Below are 19,426 nucleotides of genomic sequence, written 5' to 3'. Positions count from 1 at the left end.
GCCAGGGTCACGCCGTTCCCAGCGTTGGGGGTTGAGCCGAGGAACGGTCGGGTGGATCTCTCGCCCACCGAGTGTCTCTTTCCTGCGTATCTTGAGTGTGTAGCTTCACAGTGTCTGTTTCCTGAGAGACCAGGTAGAACGGAGGCGTCTCCTCAGACAGAGGACTAAGTCCCGCCGCCAATCTCCCCTTATCTGCTGCACCCATAGCGCCTGGTCCAAGACCCTTAGACAGAGAATGCCAACAGAGCAGTTCCTAGACAGCCCGGGTGACCTGGACGAACATGCTCAGGCAGAGTAACAACCTGACACACGACTGTACAGAGCTCCATACCAGGACAAAGTCATGATATTTTTGCTCTTTTATTTTGTTGTTCACAAACAAGTCCAAATTGTGCAGAATGTCTCCCCCATGAAATTAAAAACAACACAAATTGTTAGAAGTGGTGTGTGTCTTTTTTAATTTTATTTGGACAGTGTACAGTAAGGCTATCAGGAGATACACAGGCCTACATCACAGGCCTACAACCGACACATACTGGAGAAGAAGGAGAAAGACACTATCTTACATGGGATCTGTTACTGTATGTACAAGACACGGGTTAACTGACACCTTCTCTTCACATAGACGATAAAACAAGCAACAAAATAAAACCATGCTAAAACAGGTCCAGCAGTGAGCAGCACAAGGACACCAGAGGTATGACCAATCCAGGTGGGAGAGACCTACAGGGTGTGACCAGTCCAGGTGGGAGAGACCTGCAGGGTGTGACCAATCCAGGTGGGAGAGACCTACAGGGTGTGACCAGTCCAGGTGGGAGAGACCTACAGGGTGTGACCAATCCAGGTGGGAGAGACCTACAGGGTGTGACCAGTCCAGGTGGGAGAGACCTACAGGGTGTGACCAGTCCAGGTGGGAGAGATCTACAGGGTGTGACCAGTCCAGGTGGGAGAGACCTACAGGGTGTGACCAGTCCAGGTGGGAGAGACCTACAGGGTGTGACCAGTCCAGGTGGGAGAGATCTACAGGGTGTGACCAGTCCAGGTGGGAGAGACCTACAGGGTGTGACCAGTCCAGGTGGGAGAGACCTACAGGGTGTGACCAGTCCAAGTGGGAGAGACCTACAGGGTGTGACCAGTCCAGGTGGGAGAGACCTGCAGGGTGTGACCAGTCCAGGTGGGAGAGACCTACAGGGTGTGACCAGTCCAGGTGGGAGAGATCTACAGGGTGTGACCAGTCCAAGTGGGAGAGACCTACAGGGTGTGACCAGTCCAGGTGGGAGAGACCTGCAGGGTGTGAGGGCTTTAGACCAGAGGTAGCACAGCACGGTCCAACACACAGCTCTGCAAGGCTAGGTCTGCTAACGACTAATCTATCACCGTTACTGAAGTCAGAAAGAAGATCACTACAAGATACAACAGAAGACACTACAAGATATAATACTAGCTAGTCAGGCCTTAAGGTGGAGGCTTTTACAATCAAGGACTCCAAAGTTCAAGCATTCCACCACGTACAATTAACTGCTTCAACTGTCAACCATCATGATGGTCCAGGGTTTCAGGAAGAGTCCCACAGTTCCAGCAGGTCTTGTAGTATCTTGGGGAGCCAGTGGACTGTCATGGTGGATGTAGGTGGGGGTGGAGCCAGCCTAAGTGTGGTTACTTGCTGTGGTGGTAGAACCTCTGTCCGCTCTGGGTGTGAGGGAGGAAGACGTGGCGGGGAGCCGGCTGGGAGGAGCTCTGGAAGGAAGCCTGGGGAAACAAGCCAATCACAACACTGGAAATTAGGGATACAGATAGGGAGCTGAGGCTGGCTTTTAAGTACTCTGTCCCGCCCCGCCCGGGTCCCTGGGACTTCAGGGACTTTTCTCCTCCCTGCCCTAGCGTGAGTGTTAGTGGTCCCTCTGCTGACTTCTCTGTTAGTGTTGGTCTGGTCCAGTTAACCCTTCACTCCCTGCCCTGGTGTGTCTGTGACTGCCTTCCCCTGTCCCTCATGTTGGGATAAAAGTGTCTCTGTCTGCATTTGGGTCCTACCTCGCTGCCTACACACACCTAGTGCTGACCAAGGTTATTATAATTCATCAAAACTAACGGAAAAAAACGAAAACTAGGTGTGAAAAATACATTTTAGTTGACTGAAATAAAAACAAGGCTTTACAAAAAAGCGATAACTAACTTAAACTGTATTGTGTTTACAAAACTAGCTAAAATAAACTATAATTGTAGAGAAAATGTCTTTAGTTTTAGTTAAAACTAATGAAAAAATGCAAGACTATTATAACCTTGGTCCTGACAGTACTGGTGACAGGGAATGTATTAGCCGATTCGATACCATGAAGCAATGGAAAACATGGAAAAACGTGAGAAATTGTCATAACAGCATCATCACAGCAAAAGACAATAACTGAGAAACTTTTGTTATTAGGGGTCCTACGGTAGTAGGAACCCTATTGTTATTGTTGGTATTTTCTTCTTCTTCTTCTTCTCCCACTATTATTGTTTTCCTTGACTTGGTAAAATAACTCAAAAATGCTCAAAATGTGCATGTTGAAACTGCCAGAAAAATTACCACAAAAATGCCACAAAAATGCAGTCAGGGGCAGAGGTCTGTGCTCTCGGAGCACCATTTCTAGTTTAATATGGAATATTCCGTTTTTAGAGTGTGGCAGCTAGTTTTACAAAAAATATCCACACATTTTGTAAACTGCTGTCACTTCTACAGTTTTAACAGCTCGTACACATATTATATATCGAAATGTTCACACGATTAGCCCAGAGAGGTCTAATTGCTTAACTCATCATCCATTTGACATTCTACTTAATATGCATGTGTCCTAAGGCTCAGTAAGCACAATTTAACATGGCCGCCACTCAACAACAATGCAATGCCACGTGAACAGGAAGAGGTCTAATTGCTTAAAGCTTCATCCCTTTGACATTCTACTTAATATGCATGCTCTCTAAGAGTCAATAAGCAGAATTTAAACAACTTGCTCATCTTCCAAGCTACAGGCTCAGTTCAAAGAAACTACTCAGGCTGAAATGTTGAAAAGTATTTCAGTTCCTAGTTTCTTTAGGTAATGCAGTGCAGCTTCCAGGTTTTTCAGCTTCCAAGTTATTTAGCTATACATTCATTCATTCCTTCTTTCAGCTTTGACAGTATTACAGTTTATATTCCAGCCTTTGTATCATGGTATTTAAGTTCTTATCTTTAGGAAATGCAGTTCAGTTTCCAATTCTGCCATTTTCACATTTTGTTTTTTTTTAGGTTTCAGATTTTTGGTTTAAGAGTGAAGAGTTGAATACATTTATACTCATATTTAGATACCACTTATACTGTTCATACTTTTTTCTCATTATATACCATTCCTACTTAATCTATTTTTGACATATTTGTATTAATATTAGTATCTAGTACTATTAAACCTATCTTAACTATATATTATGCCTGGTACAGTAGGGAGGAGGCTCTGCTCCTGGTACAGTAGGGAGGATGCTCTGCTCCTGGTACAGTAGGGAGGAGGCTCTGCTCCTGGTACAGTAGGGAGGAGACTCTGCTCCTGGTACAGTAGGGAGGAGACTCTGCTCCTGGTACAGTAGGGAGGAGGCTCTGCTCCTGGTACAGTAGGGAGGAGGCTCTGCTCCTGGTACAGTAGGGAGGAGACTCTGCTCCTGGTACAGTAGGGAGGAGGTACAGGCCACATCGTGAACAGGGGTGCAAACACCGGTGCGACAAAGACGTGAACTCCCCAGGGAAATATCAGCTTTAAAATGTGGATTAAGTGGAGTTAAGCATGAGGATATAGGGATTTGTCACGGTCCTGCCAAAGGCATGACCCTGCTATTCTCGTGGCTGTCCGTTCCCGTGCCATGCTTATTACATAATATATGATTTTATAGAAAACTGAAATGAGACCTGTTTGTTATCTGTTTTAAATCAATGAATCAAACACTTTACTAAAAGAAAAGGCCAGTTGTTGGAGGTTTGAAACTTGAAACAAAATCACCTGTACAATGGGTGTCGTGGTGGCGGCACAGTCAAATGATTTTCTAATTCCATTTTACCCTGTAAATATAAAATGTAAAAACAACAGATGTCTTCCAGTGTCTGTTGTGTCGGCAAATATCAGCATATTGCCTCCTCCGAACGCATTGCAATAGCAATAGCTTAATAATAAATCAGGGGCTTTCACAGATATTGAATATCTAATATTATCTAATAATAGGCTATTTAAACAAATAAACAATTGGCAAGCACACACATCTGAATCACACTATAAACAATTAATAATAGTTAATATACGTAAAACGGAATAATAATTAGTTTGATTTTTTACCTCTGGCAAGGGAAGTCTATTTCCAGCGTCTGTTTATGAAAATAAGTCTGTTGTGCCCCAAAACGTGTTCTAAAGTAGAAGGAGAATTACACTTTTTACAGGGAATTAGGTCTAAAGAGAAGAATGGTGATTCTAATTTTGTGACCGCTAAGTTTATTGTGACTCAGCAAATCGTCAAAGGTTGGACAGAAAAATAAAGTAATAGTTGTGGCCGTGAATTGTACTGAACTAATACTACCCCCCAGTTTACGGAATTGCGCGTCTTTGGGCTACAACGCTCACGGCCAATGAAGCACAGGCATTTTTATTTTCTCCCTATCTTTCAGGTGCTGGTGTCTCTTTTGCTCCTGTTGTTGGTCTCACTTACTGAAACCTGCACACTAATAGCCCACTGAGAGTTGATAAAATGTTGCAGACTCTCTGTTTGGGGCACTCTGACAGTGAGCCAAAAGGATATGTGAGTCCTTACTACCGTAGCTGACAGCTTTCACACAAAGACTAATGCATTTTAGCATGTCCTGGTGTGTCAACCTTCTTGAAGGAATCTGATCATGTAAATGTGTGCACTGCACCTTTAAAAAACAAGATGAGGAGAGAGGAGGGAGAGGGAGAGCCAAGGAGAGGTCCTGACTCAGACACAACTATGATACCTACTCTTTCTGGCTTGACTAGTAGCACTAACCAGACCCTAAGTAGCTAGCAAGCAAGCAGACTCACCACTTAGCTATGAAAAACTACCAGTGTTAATTCTGACTGAGTTTTAACTTTGACTGATTTTGAATTTGCATGTGGCTGGGGGGGGGGGGGGGGGCTGGGGGGTGTGAGGGGGACAAGGAGGCCAGGGCTGTGGAGAGAGTATGAGGGAAGGTGGAGGATGGGATGAGGGGGGCTGTGGAGATAGTATATGAGGCAAGTTAGAGGATTGGGTGGGGGGGGATGTTGAGGAGCGGTGGTGGGTGGAGGAGGGGGCTGGGGGGGGGGGGGGGGGGGCCTCACCTTGGCTGTGGGGATCTGGACAGCCATGGAGGGGGTGGGGAGCAGGCCAGCTGCAGAGGCATGGAGGGCTTGGGGGTGCATGGGTCTCAGAGCACCCTGGAACACACAAGAGGACTTGGTGTGAGGGGACGATGACAGGGTCAGGGCACTAGGTCTTAGGCACTGGGCACACGGACAGACAATACTACACTTCTACTAAAGCTAGTTCCCACACCCCCCGTCTGATCAGTGGCACGTACTGCGTCAGTGAAGCCAGACTGCTGGTTGGCATGTTCCAACTGCTTCTGCAGGGGGATCCCAGCACCGGGGATGAAACCTGGGAACAATAAAACAGGGAAATGAGACGCAATGTCCAACGAAACACAAGACAATGCAGTACAATGTTCCTTGAACACCCATCCCTTTAATAACCCAGAACCACTATGAGGTGTAGGGTTCATGTGATTGTCCAGTTCCTCCATCATGTGAGAGTGAGTGTGTCCTGCTGGTGACTGACCTGGCTGGGAGCTGAAGTGGCTGTGCACGGTGTAGGCCTGCTGCTGGTGGGGGAGGTACTGCATGGCCTGGAACGCCGACGCACCTGCGGTCACAAACACTCCTATCAACAACGGTGGGATACGCCTAGGGTCACAAGGTCACAAGCACTCCTATCAACAACGCTTGGGTACACCTGGGGTCACAAGGTCACAAGCACTCCTATCAACAACGTTGGGATACTAGGGATGAGTTAGAATATTCTAATTTGCAAATAGTCGTGCCAGGCTCCAAATTCGATTTTTATGTCAGAGTAGGAAAAGAAATAATTTATGAATGGTTTAGATACTGGGAATCTAATATTAGTACCTACCGGTACTATCAGTTTTTTTTTTTCTTTTTTAAACCATTATGAATATTACCATTATAACTTACTTATTATTAGCTTAGAAAGGATAAAAGCCCCAAAAAGTTATTTCAACCTTTATTTGCACTTTGTGTAAAAAAGATTTTAACAAATCAGTTCTGCGTGTACAAAAATAAATCAGGTAGACAACACTGCCTCTTAAATCATTGGGATGTTATATGTTATACATATTTTTAAAAACACCAATACATTGCTGAACACCTTTCGAATATTTGAATATTCGGTCATACGAACCGTAGAATATTCGAAAATGATTTTGGTCAGTCATGCACATCCCTATGGGATACCGTCACCTGGGGGCACAAGGTCACAAATACTCCTATCAACAACGCAGGGATACCGTCACGCTAATCTGAGTACCCAGCAGCTCTCGCTGATTTGGCTTCTGATTGGTCACTGACCGCAGCTTTCCACTTTTCAAGCATTGCTAACGAGTCCTGCACTCTCACACACACTCACACACAGACACACACTCCCCCCCCCCCCAGCCCCACCCCTCCACACACACACTCTTGCGCGCGCGTGCGGCCTCACCTCTGATCTGGGAGCTGCTGGAGAAGCTGCCGGTCACGGAGGGTCCGGTGGCGTAGGTGGAGGGGTGCTGGGACTGGGCCACGCTGTACGACTCGTGCACCGCGGTACTCCCAGACAGCTGGCCGTGCTCCGCCCCGCCCCCGCTGAAGGCCGGCTGGCTCTGGTAGTGGCGCCCCTGTGGGGGACGGAGCAGAGAGGATTACTGACCTACTGCAGTCACTACTCTGTCAGCGAGTCCCACAGACTGAGGGTCTATCCAAGGCTGGACAATCAAATGCAGAGGATCCCAGCATCAAACAGCAGGGACCCACTGATAATGAAACATAAGGCACTTAAAGGGTGACGCTTGGTTAAGGTCATATTATTGTGTTAAATGCTTTAATTCTGTGGGGAGACCTTTTGACCTGACGTCACTGGACTGGTGCCCTTTGAAGTTTTTCCATGATCCCGTCTTCCGTGTAGGGAAACGGCCACTGACCGTGATTTTTAAAAGACCTACACAGAGAATTTAAGCATTTAATCCAAATAATATGAAATTAAACAAGTGTGACAGTGCCCCTTTAATCACAACACTGGGCCTCATTCACCAATATCTTGTTAAGTTCTGTTCTTAAATTTCTTCCTAAGAATGTTTCTAAAGAATGCTCCCGTCTGATTCACGTGTTCGTAAATCACTGGATGAGTTCACACCTGCTTTCTCATAATGATGAATCCCATGGTTTCCCAAATTGAATGCACGTGGCCATAGACCCGAATCAGCATAGGTCAACTCCCCGCCAGCCCCATATAAGGACATGCAACTACAGGGTCAAGTACCTGGCTATCTACTATGAGGAATTTGCCTTGGTGCATAAACATAGCTAGACAGAACAGTGCAAAATGTCAAGGGGATAGAATAAAATATACAATAACCTACAGTCTACAAATATGTAGGCTATGAAATACACAGCTGTCAACATGGCATGCCCAAACTACGGACTCGTAAAATAATTAAAACTATTATTATAAGATATTATAAAATTGTACAAATATTACAGTATTGCAATCCTATAATGTTATACAACCGTAGATTTAAACGCAATCACAAATCATTTTAAATGAACATGTCTTTTGCACGAATAGTCAGTAGTCTACTTAAGACTGCTCTTCCGTGTTCATAGATTCTGTTCTTAGTTCCTGCATGTGACAACAATGGTGAATGCCAGAATCGTCTTGGAAACAGTGTAAGTGGAGTTTACGAAGAAATGCTTCCTAAGAAATTCGTAAAGGAATAGTAAAGGGAAAATGCATGTTTAGCCCTGTTTTAGCGTTACTTTGTGATCATATACAATGATTCAGATCAAAACGTTGACAAAGATAGCATTTTCGAGAAAATTGAAATTCGAAAGTCGCCTACCGCGAGATCAAGGTATTGCGCAATATCGGAATCAGTTAAAGCGGAAGTTTACACGTATGTGCTGTGATTAAATAGTTTGATGCTAAATATTTTTTAAAAGCCTTTCCAGATGAACTAGAATCTTACTTTATGGCGAATTATATGCCAGAACGCCAACTAACACCTAGGTGAGTTTCTTGTCTTTGAAATCGAGAGTTTAACATGTTTTTGAATGATTTTTCAAGATGCCCATCCACATCCATTGTATGACCAAAACGGTGGTAGAGCAATTATCAACTTTCTCGAAAATGCTAGTTTTGTCAACGTTTTGATCTGAATCATTGTATATGATCATAAGTAACCTTAAAACAGGGCTAAACATGCATTTTCCCTTTACTATTCCTTTAACTTTATGCGTGAACGAGGCCCACTGTGCTTAATCACCAGTTCCCTCTATTGGTTCTCCAAAATACCCTGGAGAAATGGCTGCAGATGATGTTTGTTGCAACAGTGACCTCTGGTGGTGAGATGAGGCACTGCGTGCTGCACTCACAGGAATGACAGGGGTCTGGAACAGCTGCTTGCTGCGCTCCCCTAGAAGAGCTCCAGGCCTGCTGTGGCTGACTGGACTTCCTGATGGAGGGGGAGAGAGAGAGAGAGAGACAGATAGAGAGAGAGAAAGAGAGAGGGGGGGGAGAAAGAGAGAGAGGTGGTGGGAGGGAGAGAGAAAGAGAGAGACAGAGAGGGAGAAAAAAGAAGAGAGATAGAGAAAGAGAGGGGTGAGGCGAAGAATACACATGAACACACAACAGAAACATATGACACAGAATTTGCCATAATGAGTGTTGAAGAGCAGGCTACTGACCAAGTGATCTCAAGGTGATGACTTATTAGTGAAGTCCCTACCACGGCTTATAGAACCTCACCACCAGCTCCACTCACCACCAGGTTTCATTGTTATCCGTGGCTCATGAATCTAATATGTTCTTGCTTAAACTACCATCACGAGTCAATCAGTCACAACCTCTCTTAAATGCTTCTCCCAATTCTCTCTTCCAAATGTGTGTGTGCTCCCAATGTGCTCTCTCTGTCAGAGCGGTGCCACTTGATTTAGACCTCTGTTCGTGCTCACAGCTCAGAGGTCAACTCCTCAGCATTCCTCTTCAGCCTCCCTCTTTGGAGGAAAGGCTCAGACCAGACCTTCTTTAATCGGCCTGGGCTGGTGGACCCAATTGCCCTGCTGTAAGACCTTTTAGCTAAATCTCAATCATTAATTCAATGACCCAAGCAAGATACATCAATATTCACCAAACCAATAAAGGCGAGGAGAAAATATCTGATGCAAGAGTAAAAATCTTTATATAAAAATGTGTGAAGTTATACAGATAATCCAGTTACATGAAAAATGCAGGTTACAAAAAAAAACATAAAAGAGAATAGCTTCTAGGTCTTCAGCCGCTGACTTCTTCCACTCCTCTGTTGGTGGAAAAAAGCCCCGTCTCCATCCTCACCAGCTGTTTTTGAACCTCCTTCCAGGAGAGTGGGGTGTTGACATCACGTCTCTTTGGATGAACACAGTCTTTCTATCCTCCCTGGCAGATTAACAATCCCTACATTCAACAGTTTATCTCTCTCTCACCCAAAGCAGGACATCACAGAACAAATGTCTAATTAACAGCTTATCATGTATCCTACCTTAAGCATTACCTATATACTCAAGCAATTGATACATGGATACATCCTCCAATCGTTACATTGTCATTACTGTCTCACCAGTAGGGATGGGGATCCAAACCCGGGTCCAAAAGGACCTGGTTCCAAATTTCTCAAGACCCGGTAATCAATAAGGTCGGAGCTTATCAGGTCTGCTATCGAGCCTACAGCCGAGTGACCATTTTAACCGGGACAATCAAAAGTGTAGGCTAGGCTACTGCACGTTCATGCAAGCGCACAAGTAGGCATATATAATTCTCGAGCAGCAAAACCAGGTGTTTTCATTCAGAATGATACAAGTATTTCAGTTTCAGCATCATGGACAGCTTCACAGCAAGCAACATATTGGCCTGCACACACTCCGCTACACTTTTAGTCTTGTAGGTAGGAATGCCGACGTAAAGATCATATTAACTTGATAAATGTCATGTTAACATGTAAACTGTTAACAAGCATCACATTATGTTGTGGTTAAAACCGTTGGTAGTGAATGTTGAAAATTAGTGTTCTACAGATATTTCTCAGTACAACCGGCTTGACACGGGAAATCGAGACGTCTGGTCACCCCATGGATGTATTAATAGGTCACCTACATTACACGTCCTGTCCGATTGTGGTGCACAAAAATATGATTGATAAAGTTTTTGAATTCAATTGAATTGCATGCCAACCGCTGTTATTTTATTGCCTTGCACACTCGTTCACAAGTTTGCTTGTTGAGAAATTGTCAGAGCGTGCAACGGTCAAGTGCTTGCAAAACCAGTTCTGTTAAACATGTATTGCCGTCTGTCTCGTTTTTCCCATATAAAAGTATGGATAGTGGTATCAATAAGGACCCGGATCATTAAGCAGACTCGATAACGGTAATTATATCAATAAAAATTAATGATACCCATCCCTACTCACCAGCATACAAGGTTACATAATTGATCTTGACTAAGAACAGATACATGACTTATAAATGTCTACTTCTACTTTAAGTGATTACATTTCCAATAAATGATATTCAACTCTAAGTAGTGTTACTAATTGATTACATCTTCTACTTTTAACGCCTGTTATTCGCATCATCACACGATTACTAAAGGTTGTTGTTGTCTCAGGCAGCCCTCCCAACACTGCTCCTTTTGTGTTAATCCACTTCATTTCAGATTTTTGAAGCACCAGACCTTGGCCGGATGGGGGGGGGGGGGGGGGGGGAGACATAGAGGTCTCTTCTAGCCGGACCCTTGTCAGTTCTCTGTGTGTGGAGCATTCATTAATCATCCATCCATTCTTGAATTATAGGGATCTGCCTATAATATTTATTACCACCATCTTCTGGTATGCGGGGGGGACCTCCGCCGTGGAACATATCTCCCTCTTTCTGCAATGTGCAGTATCTCATGAGCCAATTCTCTGGCCGTTTCGCTTCTGCCCCGTGTTTCTCCGTGCCATCTTTCTTCCCCCCCCGATCCCACCCAGAGGGGGCATAAGCTCTCTCATGTTTTCATGATCTGTGTCTGTAACCCCCCCCTCTCCGCCTTCTAGGCCTGTACCAGGTGCTTGGGCCGGGTCTGCCCCCATATGCCTCTCGCCTCTCATGGCTGATTCTTGGGGTTCTCCAGGGGTCACTCCTCGTTTCATAAGGGGCCCTTTGTGCACTTGACAGTCCACCCACTCCTGGACTGTTGAGTGTGTTGTCCTGGGGGACTCGTCTGGTCTTGGGGGGTAGGGTATACCACTTCCTTCGGCCTCCACTGACCTCTTTGTATCCAACATGTAACACATCCGGCAACTTGGCTCCCGGAGACCCTAGAATAGCCACTGTTGAAAGGTCAACACCTTCCTCTTTGCCAACTATCGAAATAGTCGCCCACATTGCAGATTCCCGGTATTGATAAACCTGAATCAGCACTTCCTCTTTGGATTCTAGTTGATTATTCAAGCATTCTGCTGCCTCCATACGGGTGAATGAAAACCCCACCCTCTCAGAAAAGTGGTTATATTTGTGCCATCTAGTTAAGTCCCAGTCCATAAAGGGGGGGGTCAGTGGAACGAACCCCCTTTTCACTGTAGCAATTTTCTGCCATTCTCTGGGGTCCGCCAGCTGCTTGTCGTCCATCAACTCATTGTTGTCCGTGAAAAACTGAATTCTCCTTGGAATCATTGGGTCGTCGGTTGTCGTGACGTAATCCAGACCCTCGGGTTCATCAAATTGAACATCCATTTTCCAGTTAAAAGACGACATTGGTTCTGTTTTCGTCAGCTGCTTGTCGTCCATCAACTCATTGTGGTCCGTGAAAAACTGAACTCTCTTTGGATTCATTGGGTCGTCGGTTGTCGTGACGTAATCCAGACCCTCGGGTTCATCAAATTGAACATCCATGTTCCAGTTAAAATACGACACTGGTTCTGTTTTCATCAGCTGCTTGTCGTCCATCAATTCATTGTGGTCCATGAAGAACTGAATTCTCCTTGGAATCATTGGGTCGTCGGTTGTCGTGACGTAATCCAGACCCTCGGGTTCATCAAATTGAACATCCATTTTCCAGTTAAAAGACGACACTGGTTCTGTTTTCGTCAGAAAAGTTGTCACCATAATCAGATCAATGACCACACTAGTTTCAGTGGGAGATAACATGTGGATGGGTGTGTAGTTTCAGTGGGAGATAACATGTGGATGGGTGTGTAGTTTCAGTGGGAGATAACATGTGGATGGGTGTGTAGTTTCAGTGGGAGATAACATGTGGATGGGTGTGTAGTTTCAGTGGGAGATAACATGTGGATGGGTGTGTAGTTTCAGTGGGAGATAACATGTGGATGGGTGTGTAGTTTCAGTGGGAGATAACATGTGGATGGGTGTGTAGTTTCAGTGGGAGATAACATGTGGATGGGTGTGTAGTTTCAGTGGGAGATAACATGTGAATGAATGAGTGGGTATCTCACCTTGAATGCTGAGCAGATGCTGGCTGGAGTGCATAGGTAGACTGGGCTGGTAGCTGGCAGAGGTCAACGTTGTGATGTCACTGGGGGGAAAAAAGCAAGTTTTTTGTCACATTTCTGGCGAAAGAAGAACTCAAGTAACCAGATTCTGGTCAGCTATCGACTGTTACAAAGCGCCCATCCTGTTACAGTGTGACCAGCCTATTACAGAGTGACCATCTTGTTACAGAGTGACCATCTTGTTATAGAGTGACCAGCCTGCTACAGAGTGACCATCCTATTACAGAGTGACCAGCCTGTTACAGAGTGACCAGCCTGTTACAGAGTGACCATCCTATTAAGGCCGTTTCAGACGAGGAGCGATATCCGCGCATTGTAATTCATTTTCAATGAGAGAGGCGAGCGGACAATTTGGGAGCCGCAGACAATCTGGGGCGGAGCGGCAAGCGGGCGCGACCCCGTGAAATTGTCGCGCGCGTGCTCGTTTCGTGCACACGCCCGCCCGCAACAAGAGCTGAATTGTAGTCAGCTGTCCCCGCTGCGCGCAGGACGCACGCGTCCCCCGCTGATCCGAGCGAGAACGCAGGCGGAATATCGCTCCCCGTCTGAAACGGCCTTTACAGTGTGATCAGCCTATTACATAGTGACCATCCTGTTACAGAGTGACCAGTCTGTTAGTGACCATCCTGTTACAGAGTGACCAGTCTTTTACATAGTGACCATCCTGTTAGAGAGTGACCAGCCTGCTACAGAGTGACCACTCTGTTACAGGGTGACCAGTCTGTTACAGAGTGACCATCCTTTTACAAAGTGTCCAGCCTGTTACAGTGACTATCCCGTTAGAGAGTGACCAGCCTGTTACAGAGTGACCATCCTGCTCCTCACCTCTGCTCCTTCCTCCGTCTCTTCTCCTCCTCGTGCAGGACCTTCTTCAGCTGCAGGAACAGCTGGTGCTTCTCCTCCTGAAGACCCTGCAACTTCTCCCCCATCTTCATCACCTGGAGACATCATCATCATCACTAACCCTGACCCAGCATCTTCATCACCTGGAGACATCATCACTAACCCTGACCCTGCATCTTTAACACCTGGAGAGACATCATCATCATCATCCTCATCATCATCACTAACCTTGACCCTCACCTGGAGAGGACACACAACATCCAGATCATGCTAGCCTCAACCCCAACCATAATCAATTGGAAATGTTCATGCCCTCCACTCATGAATGCATTTCCTGGCTCTGTGCACACAGCAAAAAATGAATGGAGGTGAATGGGCGGCCATGTTTTGGTGGCCGTGCTTGGGTGGCTCTGTGGCGCCCCCCTCGGATCGTGGTTTGGTGTACTCTGGTCTCTCCCCACAGACCCCCTAGTTCAAACCCGGTGTCTCTAGCGCCTCCACACATGGAGCTGGCTTCGCTCAAAAGGTTTATTTTAATTTGTGGATCCGCCCCGTGATTCGGATCCGCTCAAAAATTGAACGGTTTCTAAGTTAGCCCATGCTACACCCCTCCACCGAGTTTCATGAAAATGGTCATGGCGTTCATGACATCTGGTAGTTTTTGTGTAATCCAGCCAGCCAGCCAGCCAACCAACCAACCAACGCCACTGAAAACATTACCTCTCGCCCTGTGACGCTGTTGCTGGGGGTCAAAAATTGTGTTGAGTCGTGCCCCTCTCTATCCAATCAGATCATTTCAAATGGAAATATGGGTAAATTGATTTTCTATAAGAAGTTTGCATTTCCTACATACCTCTCTATTACAAACAAGTGATCAGAAAATCTTTTAAATAACCCTATACTCAATATTGACAAAAAATCCAGATATTTTATAAACCTATAAATATTGTAACCCATTAGTATACCATTTCAGACTTAAAAAATAATGTCATAGTAGTCTGGGAAATGAAGATATGCAACTCATGAGGATATGTAACTCAGGAGAAATGAGGATGCAAGTCCAAAGCAGACTTGAAAAAGAGGGTTGTGATGTCTGTAAGGAATAACCAGAAGGATTGTACTGTATTATTCTGGATGGCTGTTTACACCTGCAACCCAAATATGTATTCCACATAAGCATCTATTAGGGGGTAGGAGTAATAAACATCTAATACATCTATAATAAACATAATCTAATAAACATCTGCCAAATGAAAAGGTAATCATACTGACACCATCACTCAGAGTTATGCTTTTATGACTTATTCTTTCCACAAGGTACTAACAGAGAATAATCCTTTCTTTAGGTAATATGTCTAATTGTAGTCCAACTTACTTACCTAATATAACTGTTTGTATAAAAAAAATCAAGGCTTGCCAATAGAATTACTAATCAACTTCCTCCTCGTCAGAATGTTTGACTGGTACTTGTATTGTTTGTTCATTGTTATAGAGAGAACTCCTGTGACACTTATAAAACATTGTACAAGCCAGATTGGCTGATACACATCCACAGGCCCTGGTTAAGCATGGGGTTTCTGACAACAGACTGCCCACATAATGTAACCTGGTGCAGGTTGTGGTGAGACTATCCTCATAATGTAACCTGGTGCAGGTTGTGGTGAGACTATCCTCATAATGTAACCTGGGGCAGGTTGTGGTGAGACTATCCTCATAATGTAACCTGGGGCAGGTTGTGGTGAGACTATCCTCATAATGTAACCTGGGGCTGGTTGTGGTAAGACTATCCTCATAATGTAACATGGTGCAGGTTGTAGTGAGACTATCCTCATAATGTAACATGGTGCAGGTTGTGGTAATGCTGGGAGTGTGACAGCCTGGAGGTTTCTACATTCCTTTCCCATACTAAGTGGGGTCTGGGTTAAGGTGAGGGTAAGATCCATACTCAGTGGGGTCTGGGTTAAGGTGAGGGTTAGATCCATACTCAGTGGGGTCTGGGTTAAGGTGAGGGTTAGATCCATACTCAGTGGGGTCTGGGTTAGGGTGAGGGTTAGATCCATACTCAGTGGGGTCTGGGTTAAGGTGAGGGTTAGATCCATACTCAGTGGGGTCTGGGTTAGGGTGAGGGTTAGATCCATACTCAGTGGGGTCTGGGTTAGGGTGAGGGTTAGATCCATACTCAGTGGGGTCTGGGTTAAGGTGAGGGTTAGATCCATACTCAGTGGGGTCTGGGTTAGGGTGAGGGGTAGATCCATACTCAGTGGGGTCTGGGTTAGGGTGAGGGTTAGATCCATACTCAGTGGGGTCTGGGTTAGGGTTAGATCTGCTTTTGGGGATTCATGAAGAGCCCTCCTCCAGATGGCACACTGAAGATAAGCTCTCTTCACATTCTCCCTGAAGGTCTCTGATATCAGTGGCAGAGAGCAGAGCTTTGGTATTTTAGTTACAGTGTTTCTCCCTATTCTTACCATCCATGCCTTCACTCTAGCACCAGTCATAAAAGTCGCATCATCAATTCCATAGCAAGCACACAATAGAACTTTGGCTTGGCTTAAAACAGCCTCAATGTCGGCAGATAGATCATCAAGTAGGACTGTAATGATACACTCAGCTCACAATATGATACGATACATGATATTGGGTTAACGATAAGAACTGTGGCTTCAGTCACAAGAGTTTCTACTATGATCTGTATAAGTTGCCTCCAATTCTTTGCGATGTTGAGAACTTTGGCGGCTCTGAGCTGATCGGAAGGTATAAGATTGGATCTTAGAAGCCCACAAACTGCAAGAGAATCGGGGCTGAAACTCGGGGCCAATCAGCTGTCTTGCTCAAAGTTCTACCCCGATTCTCGGGAGGAGTGAATTGGACATACGTAATAATTAAATTGGCCCAGATTATCCTGTAGTGTGCGCCCGGCATAACTCTGAATCTGATTTACAAAGCTTTCATGTCCCTCACTGACACTCTTGGATTTGTTCAGTTGGTCCGTGAACAGACACACTCCAGTGGCAACACGCTTGACCTTGTTCTCACTCGTGGTGCCAATGTTTCCAACATTTCAGTCCTCCCCTATCCGCCGGCACTATCTGATCACTATCTAATTAAATTTCAAGTTGCCCTGCCCCCGCTAGATTGATCAACAATAGATACCTAACAGCATCCGACATACTGATACTTCCACAGCTGCTAAACTTGGTGATCTCCTATCTACGGCACTTAACTCTCTCCCTGATCAGATCAAACCCCTTGATGAATTCACAGACATCCTCAATTCCATACTACTAGATTCCCTTGATTCCACTGCTCCCCTTCTGACTAAGACCTCTCGGAGGAGGAAACCATCGCCCTGGTACACCACAGAAATATGTGCACAAAAACTGGTGTGTAGGAGGCTGGAACGCAAGTGGCGCACCTCCAAACTAGAGGGCGCTCGATTAGAATGGCACAACAGCCTAGTTTTGTATAGGGTGATGCTCTCCAAGGCCTCCTATTTCACAATTACAATTATTAATACCAATAAAGGCAATCCTAGGTTCCTTTTTGATCCATTTTTGATAATCCTGATAATTGATAATTCAAGATATCTCCAAAACAGCCTTCTTTCACCTCTGTAACATTTCCAAGATCCATTCAATGATAACCACTGCTGATGCCGAAACCCTGATCCATGCGTTCGTCTCATCCAGACTTGATTATTGCAATGTCCTTTTTTCTGGCCTACCCAAATACACTACTACAAACTGCTGCCAGAATCCTCACTCGTACCAAAAAATGTGATCCCATCACCCGGTTCTCAAGTCCCTTCACTGGTTACCTATCCAAGCTAGATAGAATACACCCCTCCACCGAGTTCCATGAAAATCAGTCTGGTAGTTTTTGCATAATCCTGCTAAATAACGAATGAACAAACCAATAAATAAACAAGCACACGCCACAGAAAACGGGGTAATGTTTTTACCTACGCCCCAGCAATAGGTAATGTTTTTACCTACGCCCCAGCGACAGGTAATGTTTTCGGTGGTGTGTCTCCATCCGTCCGTCTGTCAGCAGGATTATGCAAAAACGACCAAACCGATTGTCATGAAACTCGGTGGAGGAGTGTAGCTTGGTCCTCCTTAGGAACCATTACATTTTTGAGTGGATCCAAATCACAGGGCGGGTCCACGAGCCGCCCAAACACAGCCGGGCCGGCCATTCACCTCCATTCATTTTTTGGACAAGGATTACGCAAAACCTACTAGACTGCTTTTCATGAAACTCGGTGGAGGGGTGTAGCATGGCGCAATTTTGAACCCATTCAATTTTGGCACACACAGAGCAACAAAATGCTTTCAGGGGTGGGGGTAAGTGCTCTGCTCTCTGAGCATCATTTCTAGTTTTTAATGGTTTGTCTACATAAAAATGTTCTCTTTATCACCTTTAATGTGAGGGACGGCGCTTAGAGACGGCTAATGTTGGTACGTCCCACTCACCTGCTCTTTGGTCTCCTCCAAGGACATCCTCTCCTCCATCTCCTTCGTCCTCTTCCTCTCTTCCTCCTCCTTCATCTTCTGCTCCATCATTTTATCAACCTCTTCCTCCTCTGACATTTGGACAAATAATGACAGACATTAGAGGCCAGGGAAGGACTTAAGTTACATGAATGAGGAGCAGCACGTCTTGAATCTTGTCCCAAACTGTGTGATTGTGAAGAGGAAGATTCTGTGTCACCTTGTCTCTTGCGCTGGCGTTCTCTCATGATGTGCTTGTGGAGAGCGCGGGCCATGGCGTTGGACAGCTTGGGTCTCTCCAGCAGGGCAGGCATGGCGACAGGCAGCGGAGGGGCCAGCTGTCAAACGCGGGGTTAATCACAGAGCTGTCCTACTAGTCAGTCACAAACATGTGAACGTGTGAATTTGAACAATATCCATATCAGTGATGGGAGATCAATATCAGTAATAGCTTCTTATATTTGTTGTTGTTTTATGGCTTTAAAAAATGTATGTATGCTTCATGGTCGTATGTTTAAATGTATGAGTTCAAATGTATGGGAGCATTTGTATATATATACGTTTATAACTTGATGTTTTTTATGATGTATAATCTATTTTTATATTTGTAAATATATGTGCTTTTATTCAGTTGTTAACTGCGAACATTAATTAAATAAACTCAACTAACGTTATTTCAATAGTGAGTTTTATATTTATTAGTACTTTTGGGAGGATCTTGACTTATAAACATCTAGCATGGTTAGTTCAGCTGTGTAATATCCCCTAGATTTAGGGGAAGGTTTATGAGGCTGCTGGCATGAATATACGTTATATTTAACTTCACTGTTTGCGTACGACCCAGCATGCTAAATAACGTTAGCCTCGTAGCTAGGCTAGCTATGTCAATAACGCTACAATAACAGATGGCTAGAAACGAGACCTGTTTGCTCTGGTGTCATGTTGATGCCTTTACTTTGTTAACAATCGACCTTCCTCGCCCTGACACGGGTAAGGCAGAAGTCTATGACTGGATAACGTTACTAGAGTAGAGGAATACCAAGACGTTATGTTAGGTAGGCTAGGCTAACGTTAGCAAGCACTGCTAGCTTTCACGTTGGAAACAGATAACTTACTTTCCTTTCTTTTTCTTTGTCTTTCGCAAATAAGTTGTCCGTTCGGATATGCGGAGGATTTGTTTATTTCACGTGCACAACGCAATTAAACAACCGTTTTGTACCGTTAAAAACAAAAACAAAAACATTTATCTGCC

The 19,426-nt window shown here is 45.0% G+C and overlaps 1 protein-coding gene across 2 annotated transcripts; it reads right to left on the bottom strand.

The window, feature by feature from the left end:
- Positions 1–1,169: 1,169 nt before the first annotated feature.
- LOC311320519 (G protein pathway suppressor 2-like) lies at positions 1,170–19,426 on the bottom strand. 2 transcript variants are annotated; one of them, XM_084452286.1, is made up of 11 exons: positions 19,290–19,426; positions 18,395–18,512; positions 18,157–18,266; positions 13,664–13,776; positions 12,782–12,861; positions 8,694–8,773; positions 6,766–6,940; positions 5,827–5,910; positions 5,570–5,646; positions 5,331–5,426; positions 1,170–1,749 (listed from the first exon to the last, which is right to left on the bottom strand). In XM_084452286.1, exons 2-11 carry the CDS (start codon positions 18,486–18,488, stop codon positions 1,657–1,659), a joined length of 1,002 nt encoding a protein of 333 aa, XP_084308412.1. In that variant the 5' UTR covers positions 18,489–18,512; positions 19,290–19,426; the 3' UTR covers positions 1,170–1,656. The 2 variants fall into 2 exon arrangements, with proteins under 2 accessions (XP_084308412.1, XP_084308413.1); XM_084452287.1 differs by lacking the exon at positions 5,331–5,426.

Source organism: Borostomias antarcticus (genome assembly GCF_949987555.1).
Source record: "Borostomias antarcticus genome assembly, chromosome: 17".
NCBI lineage: Eukaryota > Metazoa > Chordata > Actinopteri > Stomiiformes > Stomiidae > Borostomias > Borostomias antarcticus.
The sequence above is the reverse complement of the archived record's forward strand: the minus strand, read 5'-3'. Positions and strand labels throughout refer to the sequence as shown.

Bases quoted from the DNA above. Each gene is read 5' to 3' on its own strand.
- LOC311320519 (XM_084452286.1), bottom strand. From the start codon at position 18,488: ATGCCTGCCCTGCTGGAGAGACCCAAGCTGTCCAACGCCATGGCCCGC. The intron at 13,777-18,156 runs GTGAGTGGGACG...TGATGTCTCCAG, and splicing joins TGGAGGAGACCAAAGAGCAG to GTGATGAAGATGGGGGAGAA. The intron at 8,774-12,781 runs GTGAGATACCCA...CCCCTCCATCAG, and splicing joins GCATCTGCTCAGCATTCAAG to GAAGTCCAGTCAGCCACAGC.